The sequence below is a fragment of the Equus przewalskii genome, chromosome 24 (genome assembly GCF_037783145.1).
Source record: "Equus przewalskii isolate Varuska chromosome 24, EquPr2, whole genome shotgun sequence".
NCBI lineage: Eukaryota > Metazoa > Chordata > Mammalia > Perissodactyla > Equidae > Equus > Equus przewalskii.
In genome coordinates, this window is record NC_091854.1 from 6,826,839 (window position 1) to 6,840,072 (window position 13,234).

The 13,234-nt window shown below is 35.6% G+C and overlaps 1 protein-coding gene across 1 annotated transcript; it reads left to right on the top strand.

The window, feature by feature from the left end:
- Positions 1 to 334: 334 nt before the first annotated feature.
- Positions 335 to 8,729, top strand: LOC103542880 (pancreatic alpha-amylase). Its single transcript, XM_008509807.2, has 10 exons — positions 335 to 528; positions 888 to 1,034; positions 2,120 to 2,317; positions 3,032 to 3,262; positions 3,922 to 4,055; positions 4,838 to 4,960; positions 5,055 to 5,154; positions 6,823 to 6,941; positions 7,053 to 7,178; positions 8,506 to 8,729. Exons 1-10 carry the CDS (start codon positions 361 to 363, stop codon positions 8,693 to 8,695), a joined length of 1,536 nt encoding a protein of 511 aa, XP_008508029.2. The 5' UTR covers positions 335 to 360; the 3' UTR covers positions 8,696 to 8,729.
- Positions 8,730 to 13,234: the final 4,505 nt, after the last annotated feature.

Genomic DNA, 13,234 nt, shown 5'->3' on the forward strand with positions numbered 1-13,234 from the left:
GTCTGATTGTTACTTTCCTTTGATTAGTGAGGGACTCAGAAGTAAGATCTAATCCTAATTAAATAATACATGTTTAAGCTCTCTTTATGTATATCTATAATGCCAGATGTTTAAAAAGGTTAATATTCCCTCGATAAGGAAAACATTAAGTTCTAAGAGGTCATTTAGATTGTTTTCCTGGGAGATTTTACGGATGTTCTTCACCTGTTAACATTATTATTGATAATTTTTTTCAGATTATAAATAAATAAATGGCTTGTGCTCTAAGTACCTATTCATGTAAATATTTACTTAGTAAAATATGCTTCTTACAGGAATATAAATAGTTGCTGCAAAGAACCCTGACAACTTCAAAGCACAATGAAGTTCCTTCTGTTACTTTCAGCCATTGGGTTCTGCTGGGCTCAGTATGACCCACATACCCAAAGTGGACGGACATCGATTGTGCATCTGTTTGAGTGGCGCTGGGCTGATATTGCTCTTGAATGTGAGCGATACTTAGCTCCCAAAGGATTTGGAGGGGTTCAGGTGGGTATTGTTCATAGGATGCACTGCAGTTTGTGCTGTGCTTATAGTAAGTTGTATAATGATCTGTATCTGTGAAACCGGGGCAACATTTTACTTCAGGAATAAGTACTCTGAGTAAAACAGTTTTCTAAGGAAGAAACCATTTAGTACTGTTGGCAACTTTATGTTATGTTTCTGATAGAATCTTTCTTCAGTAGGACATTTTCAATGTGCTATTAATATTTTCAAGCGGTTGTAAAGTAATGTAGCTGCTATACAAAGCTTCAGACATAATTTTAGATTATTGCTTAGTTTCTAGAGTATCCAATGATATAAAGTAAGCCACAGTTTGATACTTACTAAGACTGTTCTATTTATAGGTCTCTCCACCCAATGAAAATATCGTAGTTAATAATCCTCCAAGACCTTGGTGGGAAAGATACCAACCAATTAGCTACAAGTTATGTACAAGGTCTGGAAGTGAAAGTGAATTCCGAGACATGGTGACCAGATGTAACAACGTCGGTGTAAGTGAATGAAAATTGCCTTTCAAAATATTATATGGGAAAATCCTCTCTCTCTCCTGTCTCTTGCTCTTTTTCAGCAGAATATTTTCCATATTTCTTAATTTTTATTTTACTTCGTACTTTAGCTATAATTAAAATTTAATTATTGCCTTATTTTCAATTTTGGTAAATCTTTGTATGTGTGTCATTTATCTACTAAAGACAATGTTAAGTCAAATTTTAATCCGAACTTATTTCTAAAGCAAAATATCAACTTTTAACCTTTGTAATTATACACATTTCTAGGGAACTCTTTTCTAGTTAGGAATTGGAAATTCCAGTTACAGTATTTGCTGTCACTTTTATGTGACTTGTATCTCCACCCATAATTATTCCTGGGTCTTTTTACCCATAGGTTTTTTTTTTTTTCTGAGGAAGATTAGCAATGAGCTAACATCTGCTGCCAATCCTCCTCTTTTTGCTGAGGAAGACTGGCGCTGAGCTAACATCTGTGCCCATCTTCCTCTACTTTATATGTGGAATGCCTGCCACAGCATGGCTTGACAAGTGCATAGGTCCATACCCGGAATGCGGGCTGGCAAACCCCAGGCCACCAAAGTGGAACCTGTGAACTTAACCACTGTGCCACCAGGCAGGCCTCTTTCCCCATAGGTTTTTTGATGGTAAATAGTTATATTCTCTCTGATGAGGAGCATAATGAGAAACAATGTCTACCTTCCTCTCTACAGATGCCAAGTAGATAGTAGAGGCTGATTACTTCTTTTTTAGGATGGCCCATGGAAATTTCAAAAACCAACAACCTCTCCTGTCTCAACTCATTCTAACCTACTGCCCAAGTGCTCTTCGCATTTTTCATAGTTATGGTAGTTTTTGGTTCTCTCAATGCAAGTGGCTAGAATGCATGTAGGTCTTCAGTTCACATTGATTTCCTTTCACACTTGACTTTTTGTCTTCTAGGAAGTTAAGTTATAAAATGGCAAGGAAATATTTTTGAGTGTTATTTATATGCTGTAAACTTTCATCAATAATATTACAGATTTCTACCTCTCCATAAGTCAAACTGAAATAGAAACTTTGCCTTTCAGGTTCGTATTTATGTGGATGCTGTAGTTAATCATATGTGCGGAAGTGGTGGCGGTGCAGGAACGAGCAGTACTTGCGGAAGTTACTACAACGCTGGAAGTAGGGACTTCCCAGCAGTCCCATACTCTGGTTGGGATTTTAATGATGGTAAATGTAACACTGGAAGTGGAGAGGTTGAGAACTATAATGATATCTACCAGGTAATTAAAAAAAAACAGTGATCTGAATAAAGAGCCATCTATGCCTTTAATTATCCACATGTAGTTTATTGATTTCCATTTTTTTATTGAGTTATTGATAGGTTACAATCTTGTGAAATTTCAATTGTACATTAATGTTTGTCAGTCATGTTGTAGGTGCACCACTTCACCCTTTGTGCCCACCCCCCACCCCACCTTTCCCCTGGTATCCACTAAACTGTTCTTGGTCCATAGTTTTAAATTCCTCATATGGGTGGAGTCATACACAGATTATCTTTCTCTCGCTGGCTTATTTCACTTAACGTAATTCTCTCAAGGTCCATCCATGTTATTGCAAATGGAATGATTTTGTTCTGTTTTGCAGCTGAGTAGTATTCCATTGTATATATGTACCATATTGATTTCCATTTTAAATATTAGCTTAGAGTCCTTAGGAAAACAGGAGTCCAAGTCTGACTGTTTAAAAATAAGAAACCCAAATCAATATTTAAAACATTTTCCCCAATCAATTAAAAAACTCACCTACTTTATTTCCTACATTCTCCATTTTTCTAGTACTAGAAAATATTTCAAAGGTATGTCCATATCAGAATGTCAGCATCCCTATAGTCCCAATGCAAAGATCTGTTACTGAATAAATGAATGAATAATCACATGAAATCTCGAGTAAAGATGATGTTTTATGTATCAATCACAAAATTTTTGCCTCTACAGGTCAGAGATTGTCGCGTGGTTGGTCTTCTTGATCTTGCGCTGGAGAAAGATTATGTGCGTTCCACGATTGCTGCCTATCTGAATCGCCTCATCGACATTGGTGTAGCAGGGTTCAGATTGGATGCTGCTAAGCACATGTGGCCTGGAGACATAAAGGCATTTTTGGATAAACTGCATAATCTAAACACAAAGTGGTTCCCTCAAGGAAGTAAACCTTTCATTTACCAGGAGGTACGTCAATATATATATGTGCATATAAAATAATATTATTTAAATCATTAGAAAATAAACGGCAGATTTAGTTGAAAATAAAATTTCTGTTGGTTAATGGCTGAACCATTTCTATCAAACAGTGTTCTTTAACCTCCTTTTATTCAGAGACAACACAGCAAACTCTTTGTTCCAAGAGGTTTTATGGAAGAGCAAAGAATTTATTTATGCTGCAGACATCTCTATGTAATTTGCCATCTCCCCAGAGACCATTATAAAACACAGATAATAATACAGTTGTTGTCTCAAGCCAGTCTATCTGAGTTTAAATCTTGGTTATAGCACTATTCACTGTGTTCGTTTAGGCAAATTGATTAACCTTTCTGTGCAACCATTTTTTCTTGTGAAGAAAAGAGATAATGATAATGGTTAGGTCTTTGTTTTCTTTGGAGAATTAAATGAGTTAATATTTACCAAGCATGTAGAAATGTTGTCTGCCAGATATTAAGTGCTGCATATACTTCAGCAAAAAATTTTTTAAAAAAATCTTGTTTAAGGAAAACCATTTGAAGCATTTCAAATAATATAGTTTAAAGCCATTTTCCATATAATATTAATGTGATGGTTAAAATTCTTTAAAGCTCCTATTTAAAATTACATATTCTTCTGTATTTCTATAGGTAATTGATCTGGGTACTGAGCCAATTAAAGGCAGCGAGTACTTTGGGAATGGCCGTGTGACAGAATTCAAGTATGGTGCTAAACTAGGCACAGTTCTGCGCAGGTGGAATGGAGAGAAGATGGCATACTTAAAGTAAATGAAATATGATTTATCTTTTGAATTATTTCACAGATTTATTAGTCATATTACCGCAGTATGAGTTATCTTCTTAGAACCTTTTTAATTAGAAAAACTCTCAAAGATTCTGTTGCCAATAATAACTGGTATAGAGGTCCAAACTCCATAGATCATCTTTATTATTTAGAATGTCAATGACAAGGAAGTATGTCTAGAAACCCAAAACATAACTTAGAGATTTTAATCTACCTATTATATGACTTTACTAGATTTGACTAATGTTTGCATATAATCTGTGACGGTCAGATTGTTATTAAAATGACTCTATCATTTATGAACTGCCTACAATGTGGCCATACTGTGGAAATTACATATATCATATCAATTAATTAGTTTCAAACATTAAAATGTTTATAGTATAAGAATAAAATATTGAGGCCTTATTTTAGCCCAGTTTGCCATTCTGGATAAGATGATATGCATGTTGCTACCTCTGAAATTCATCTAAATTATAATATACTGAAACTTCTAAAAGGACTTTTTACAACAAAAATCTTATACCTGTAGCATGAAAGTAATACAAGTAATTCATACACATATACATACATGAGATGTATTTGTAGATAATATACCTACATAGTTTCTCTAAAAAACCCCGTAGAATAACCATTTAATTAGAGAGAGAATTTCCTTTGAGGATGGTATACTAAAAGAAATACACATTTAGGTTACTTTAAAGCTATTTTAAAAGATATATATATATATATATATATACATATATAATTTTTTTTAAATAGGAACTGGGGAGAAGGCTGGGGTTTCATGCCTTCAGACAGAGCACTTGTCTTTGTGGATAACCATGACAATCAGCGAGGACATGGAGCTGGAGGAGCATCTATTCTTACATTCTGGGACTCTAGGTAAGAAACTAAGTTCCCCAATTTTTTTTACCTACCTTTTAATGATACTAAAAATATCATTTCTTCTATGGTGCTGTCATTTTGTAACTTTCAGACTGTACAAAATGGCAGTTGGATTTATGCTGGCTCATCCTTATGGATTTACAAGAATAATGTCAAGCTACCGTTGGGCAAGAAATTTTCAGAATGGAAAAGTAAGTTTTGGTGTTGTTCGAAATATCTTTTTCTCAAGGAAGAAAAGGAAGGAAATTTGGTTTTAATTTCACATGATGCTATTACATTTACTATTTATCAAATATTTATTAAGAGAAAACCTGATGCAGGACCCTTTTAGCAATGAAGTGGATATTAAAAAATTAAAATTCACAGTCAGGGTCCGTTGTCAAAGAGTATGCAAACTGCTTCAGAAATATGACAAATATATCGCCTCACGTGAAAAGAAAACACTTAAAAATAAGAATACATTGAGTAAAATATGTACTTCTCCTAAGTACCTACTTCATAGGGTTGATATGAGGCTTATAAGTTAACACTTGCAAAGGACTTCAGACAGTACCTACCCAAAGTATGAGCAATATAAATATTCATTAAATGCCTTTTTAAAAAAGTTCTATGAAATGCACAGAAATTATTCACTTGAATTGAGGTTAAATAGGGGAAGTATCTTATAAGAGGAAGGAAATTATATGTATTAAAGAAGAGAAATTTGTAGATTATTCTGGGAAAGATAAGGGTGAGAAAAATATTTGTGATATGGTAAATACATTAACCTGAGTAGCAATTCTTTTAGAAAGGAAATGAGTAATAAGATTATGAAGATTTTTGGAAAGTTTTTATTTAAACTGAAGATTTCAGACGCAGCATCATACAGCAATTGCACAACTAAAGTAGAAAACCCTCTTTACTACAAGCCAGACAGGTATTTAATTAGTTTCTTCTTGAGTCCTTTCAAATTGAGAAATCCACTACTTTATACAGCAACTCATTCTATTGTTAGGCAACTTTGATATTTAGAAAATGTCCCTTTATAGGAAGCCAACTTCTAATTTCCATGAGTTGGTCTTATGTCTGATGTCATGAGTCATGGACCATGACCATTTCCCTTTTCCTCAGAACTTTTCCACTTTCCCAAGACTTCTGCATGCTAAAAACTCTTAGCTTTATCCACTAGACATCCCATGACATGATTTTAAGAGACACTTAGAACCTTTCTAGATATAATCTGCTTTTTCTATGACTACCTTTAAAAGTACAAATCAGAAAGACACCATATTAAAAATTTGGTCAATTTAGTAAAGAATATTATGATGTGTTGATTAGTATAGTTATCCAAAAGGAAGAATGAAAGGAACTAACATTTATTTAGCAATTATCATATTCAAGGCATTTTCACAAATATTATTTAATTTTTATAGCACTTAAGCAATATGGCCCTTTTACAGAAGAGGAAAATGAGGCACAGATTAATTACGCATATCGTCTAAGTTTTCTTAGCAAGTGGTAATAGAGCCCATGTTTTAATCTTGCTGTTTCTGATGCTGAAGCCCTTGCCATTTCAATGACATTGTCCTGCCTACAGTGATAATTAAGAACCCACTGCAATCTCTGGATAGAAACTGAGAGAGTAAAAATATCTTCCCCCTGTTTGAAATAGGGCACTAGAGAATGAGACTTGGGAGAAGATGCTGAGGCCTTGGTAGACGGCTGTAAGAATACTGCGGGAGTGGCATTCTAAATAAAGAAGCTGCAGACACAAATAGCAGGGCAGACTGGGTTTGGTGTACAGGAGAAGGAAGAAGCAAACACATGTAATGTTATAAAACTGAGCTTTTTAAGTTAGAATTCTTTTTGTGCTGATTAAGGATGTTAATGATTGGATTGGGCCACCAAATAATAATGGCGTGATTAAAGAAGTTACTATTAATCCGGACACTACTTGTGGCAATGACTGGGTCTGTGAACACCGATGGCGTCAAATAAGGTAGGAATACCTATGTAGAGATATCCTCTCATGATAAACTTCCTTAACATTTTATTGTAAACCATTGAATTATTCATCAGCATTTTGTATGATACGATATGTTGTTTTTAGGAACATGGTTGCGTTCCGTAATGTAGTTAATGGCCAACCTTTTAGAAACTGGTGGGATAATGGTAGCAACCAAGTAGCTTTTGGAAGAGGAAACAGAGGATTCATTGTCTTTAACAATGATGACTGGTAAGTAGATGTAATAGTAGAAATTACATTTTATACTAACTTGTTCTTGGTTTATTCTTTTCCCGCTCATTTACTTTTTTCATATCTGAAAAATTCTCCACTCAGTAGATTAAGAAAACAGAGAGATCAGAAAAGGCCGAGAAGAAAAATGATGATGGCTCTTCTTCTTTTGATCTCCTCTTTAAAGGACTTTCTGTTCTAAGTAGAGTTATGTTTTTGTGCACACTTGCATACCACGTGCGTACGGATATGACTCATGTATATGCTCACATGCACACCTCACACGAAATACACAGCGTACTTAGTATAAATGTTGTGGAATCACTAGAAGAACATGTCTTACATACCTGTTGTTATTTTTTTAGTAATGGAAAAATACTGCCTCAGAGCTGAAATATCTTCCTTCTAGCTCTTTTTCTCAACTACTCCTGTATCTGGTTCTTTGGTCTTCTTTCTGCATTTCCCAGTCTCTCTGTGACAAACAGCATTTTTTAAGCATATGTATAAAGAATATGTATCTTACGGTCAATGATTCACCTCAGGAGATTGTTGGGTGTTGGTTCTGAGACTTCTCTGCCTGCTTCTCATTTGTAATCCTTATATCCTCTGCCTCTCGTGTACAGACTCCCTCAGATGCAGAACCATAGCTTAGAAGACTTTGCAAGCAGTTGAAATGTCTCAGTCCAAGGCCAACTTCACTCCTGCTTAGTGCCTTCTAGCCTAAATCATATTTTACTGACAAAAAATAAATCAAATATATCTCTTTCTTGCCAAAAGTATCCATGGTTAGTCCTTCAATTTCTGTCTTTTGTGGATGGGAGAACCAACGTAAATTTATGAGACAGCTTTATATTTAAAACCATATACTTCTTCACAGAAATGCTAGATTATTTTTATCTCCAGCCCAAATGCCTCTTGGAAGAAAGAGATTTTCCAAGAAATAATCCAATTTCCATTCATGAAAGCAGTCAGTATTTTCGTACATTTGAATGAGGACACATTTAAAATACTTGTGTTTACCATAGGATATACTTTTTTCTAAGGGTGGCAGTTCACTCATATCTTCAGTGATATTCCTCTGCCTTAAGTTTTTGGTAAAATTCACAAAAGCCTAGGGAATTGCTAAGTCTTCTGTAGGATTTCTTCTGGTCCTGAGAATACTTTTTACACCCACTGGGGAGGTCTTTGTGTTTGAATTTTCTTCTCACTGAGACCTTGATTGCTTAGAGTTCTACAGCACAAAGTGAAGCTGTTTGTTTTAGAGATAGTCTGTATTCGTGCTTTTAGTTGTGTTGAATTCAAGTTAATCTTGAATTTTATTTTGCAGGGCATTGTCTTCAACTTTGCAAACTGGTCTTCCTGGCGGCACATATTGTGATGTTATTTCTGGAGATAAAATTAATGGCAATTGTACAGGAATTAAAATCAATGTTTCCAGTGATGGCAAAGCTTACTTTTCTATTAGTAACACTGCTGAAGATCCATTTATTGCAATTCATGCTGAATCAAAATTGTAAAATTTGAATTAAATACATGCATCCTGAGAAATAACCAAGTGTACTTCTTTTCTTTTACGTTCATTAATTCTTATAATTCATTAATTTTTGTAGAATCTATCATAAGTAATCAACTTGAAAAACTCAGAGAAGCATAAATCACATATAATTATACAATTATAAGATTATTACAATCAACATTTTTCTATAGTCTAGTGACTTACATTAACCTATTTGTCAGAGGAATTTCTAAGAATTCAGAGAGGCATCTTGACAAATATGCTTGCTGCCATTAACAGCATTTGCCCAGCTGTGAATCTCTAATGTATTTCTTCCATTGAGTATTTCTAACAATTAGTTAGGCTTAGCTGATTTAATGATGATTCCCATACAAAATTATAACATTTGGGTGGTTTTTGACAATGTGAATACTCTTTTACTGTTAATAAATTGAAAATTTAAAATAACACCCTTAAATTATGCAAACTATATTGTCTTAATTACATGGAGCTCACAGGAATCTTTTCCTACTTTCTCTATATCCTTTGCTCTTTTTTCTTTCTCTTTCTAAGGGCTTTAACTCGATGTTGTTGTATGGCTTTTAGTCCCATCTCTTCATCCGCAAGATGGATGGACGTTTATTTAGGGTTTTTATGACACCACATGCTCCAAGTTTTCTCCCTCATCCTTTGCCTATTCATTTTCTTCACTTGGCTTTAAGTGTGGAATTTACTGAGGCTCTGATCTAGCTGTTCTTATATCTCTCAGATGTTTTTCTTATGCTTGAATAAGAAAACAGAAGCCATAACTTGGAAACTCTCTCTTCTTTTCACCTACAAATGATTCTACACTTGCGTCTATCATTTTCTTCTTTCCTCCTGTTGTATTGAGAAAGTCCCCCTCATTCTACCAAAGGCCATTCCCTCCACTTGTGTTAAAAATACCATTCTATCTTTATCTTTTTGGGGACTCTATTTCTTACATTATCCTTTCTCTTCTGATTTAACAACCTTTCCCTATCTGCCAGATTATTCTCCTCAGATTACATGTGTTAGGATCTTCCAACCAAAAAACCCATTGTCCTCTAGGTACAGCCCATTCTCTACTCCTTGTTTTAATCAAAATTCTGTGTTCTCTTCACACAGTCTCCACTTCCACAACAATAATCATTTTTCATCTCTTTACTGTTAGTTTCCCTTATCACTTCATTGAATCTGCTCTTGTCAACATCATCAAAAACATTTCCGTTACTGATCCAATGTACTTATTCTACTTCACAACAGTATCAATATGCTGAGCCACTCTCTCCTCCTCTCTTTCTTTGGCCTCTGTGATTCTACTCTCTCCTGCTTTTCTTCCTCTCTCACTGATTGCTCTTTTTCAGATTCTTTTGCTAACTCATCTTCTGTTTAACGTAAGGTCTCATGTGCATTTAATTCTCTTGTCTCCATCCTCCCTCCTCTAAGCGATTGCAATCATTTCCATGGATTTAAAACACACACTTCTGCACGGAGACCTGTGTCCCTAAAGCACTTCTTTTCTTGGACTTCAACCTCACATTTCCAACAGATGCTTGACATCTCCACTTCACTGTTTCACAGACATCTCATACTTAACATATCCAAAATGGGACCTTCCATTTCTTTCTTCAACAAACTTTTTGGTATTCCCTGCTATCCTGACTCACCACTTCACTTAGAAACTAAGGGTATTTCCTTGACATTTTCTTTTCTCTCAATGACTTTCCCTATTCCCTCACATAAAGCTTAGCATGACTTATTAATTTTATCTTCAAAATATCTCTTGATTCCTTGCACTTCTTTTGTATCCTCTGTCACATGTTCATCCAGGTCACCATTATCTCTTGCTTGCATTTCCAAACAACTAATTTCCGATTTGTATTCTTTTATTCCCTCAATTTATTTTAATAAAAATCACAGTATAATATTCATAAAATTTAATTCAAATTACAAACTTTTATGCCTAAAACTCTTAAATTTTTATTTCATTTAGAATAAATCCCAACTACCCATGATGGCTTACAAATCACACATTATCTGGCATGAACCTAGCTCTCTAACCTCTACTCTGCTGTTTCCCTTGGCAATTCTGTACCCTCCCACGCTGCCTTTCTTCGTTTTCTTGAAGATGCCATGTTATTTTTTATCTTGGGGACTTTTTTTATAGTTTGCCCTCACAGTTTTTGGAATGCTCTTCACCGAGTTTTTAGTATGGCCGGCTCCTGTTCTTTATAAGTGTTCCTTAACTCAGTGACTGGCATCACCATTCGTTCAGTTCTGCAAGCCAGGAAACTGGATCTCATCTTTGAAACCCCCTTTTCTTATATTTCCCAGGTCCAATCAAACACCACATTCTTATTTTACCTTCTGAATACTTCTTGACTATGTTATTTTCTCTCTTCTCTGCCACTATCTAGTCATCTTTTTCTTAAATGACAAAAATACCTTATTTTACCTCCATTATTAGGAATGTAAAAGGCCACAGACTTACCATTTAAAGCCAGATTTTATTATTTATAACAAACGCATTCCAGTTGGAAGCAGGGAGAGTAATCACAAGCTAGGGGCTGGGACCACCTCATACAAGTTTTGTAATATATCAGAATTACATGGTTTCTTTTGTTTAAGATTGTACCCAGAGAAGCCCTTTAAGAATTTCCTGGTGGTTAGCAGGCGAGTAAGATGTTCATGATGCTCAGGTCATGATGAAGATGTATGCGTTACCCCAGCAGGGGATTGCAGGATGAACCTTATGGACATAAGCTAGAAAACCTCAAAAAGTGTATCAGAAAGGAGTTCAATAATGAGGTAACAGTATTTGTACAAGGCAGTATATTTGTATAGAGGTTAAAGAATTTGTCCAGGGGAATAAAACCTCAAGGATGTCTTACTTGAGATTTTAACCTTAGGATATCTGACTAGCAGAACTTCATGCTTTGTTGATTATGAAGGGGCTACTGCAGCATCAGCTCCACTACCTCCAAGGATTCCACTCGCTACCATGCAGCCAGAGTGATCTCTTTAAACCAGAAAACCACCCCCATCACCACCACCTCTTTTCCAAAATCCTATCAATGGATTACCACTTACCTTAGGATAAGAGGCCAAAATTCTTAACAGGATTAAAAGGCTTGTCTACAGCTGAAGCCTCAACTCAGAGAACTCTCCTCTTTAACTTCTTTTCTCTAGTGATACTAATTTTTTAGTTTCTCAAACTCACCAAGCTCATTTTACCTTCTCAAGTTCAACCCAAGGAACATTCTGCTACTTCTACTTGGAATGCTTTTTCTCACTTGTTCTTTTTTTTTTTTTTTTTAATGTTATTTAGGTGTTTTGCTTTTTTAAAAGATTTTATTTTTTTCCTTTTTCTCCCCAAAGCCCCCTGGTACATAGTTGTATATTCTTCGTTGTGGGTCCTTCTAGTTGTGGCATGTGGGACGCCACCTCAGCATGGCTTGATGAGCAGTGCCATGTCCGCGCCCAGGATTCGAACCAACGAAACACTGGGCCGCCTGCAGCGGAGTGCGCGAACTTAACCACTCGGCCCTGGGGCCAGCCCCCTTTTTTCTTTTTTTGAGGAAGATTAGCCTTGAGCTAACATCTGCTGCCAATCCTCCTCCTTTTTGCCAAGGAAGACAGGCCCTGAGCTAACATCCACGCACACCCTCCTCTACTCCATATGTGGGATGCCTGCCACAGCGTGGCTTGACAAGTGGTGCATAGGTCTGCACCCAGGATCCAAACCGGTGAACCCCGGGCCACCTAAGTGGAATATGGGGACTTAACCCCTGCGCCACTGGGTTGGTCCTTCACTTGTTCTTTTAATTAACTCCTATTCATCATTCAAATCTTAGTTCAAAGGCCACTTCTACATGGACATTTATCCAGGATTAGGCCAAGTCCTCCTATTATTGTCATGACTTTCTGTACTTTTCTTCTCATTACTCCTCATAATCCTATGGGACAATGTCTGTTTTGCTTCTTATTGAATCCTTAGTCTCAGGACAGTGTCTGGCACATATTATGTAAGAGCTCAATAACTATTTGTAAAATAAATTGAGATAATGAAAGAGAAGAAAATAAAAGTATATCAATTTTTGACACAGAGAAATATATTAGTAAATATATGCCCTTGGAATAGAGATATTTCTCTCATTCTCTGTCTAATTCTTCCCAAATTTAATTAATTCATGGTTAACCCTGATTTCTCAGGTCATTTTAATGGCATAAGATCTCAAATGAAGCAGAAAAATTGTTTGACAAAATTCAACATCTTTTCATGATAAAAACTTTCAACAAATTAGGTATAGAAGGAATGTACCTCAACATGATAAAGGGCATAAAAGACAAGCCTACAACTAACATCATATTCAATTGTGAAAAGCTGAAAGCTTTACCTCTTAGATGAGGAACAAGTCAAGGATGCCCACTCTCACCACTTATATTTCACAAATTACTGGAAGTCCTAGCTAGACAAATTAGACAATAAAAAGAAATCAAAGACATCCAAATCAGAAAGGGGGAAGTAAAATTGTCTCTG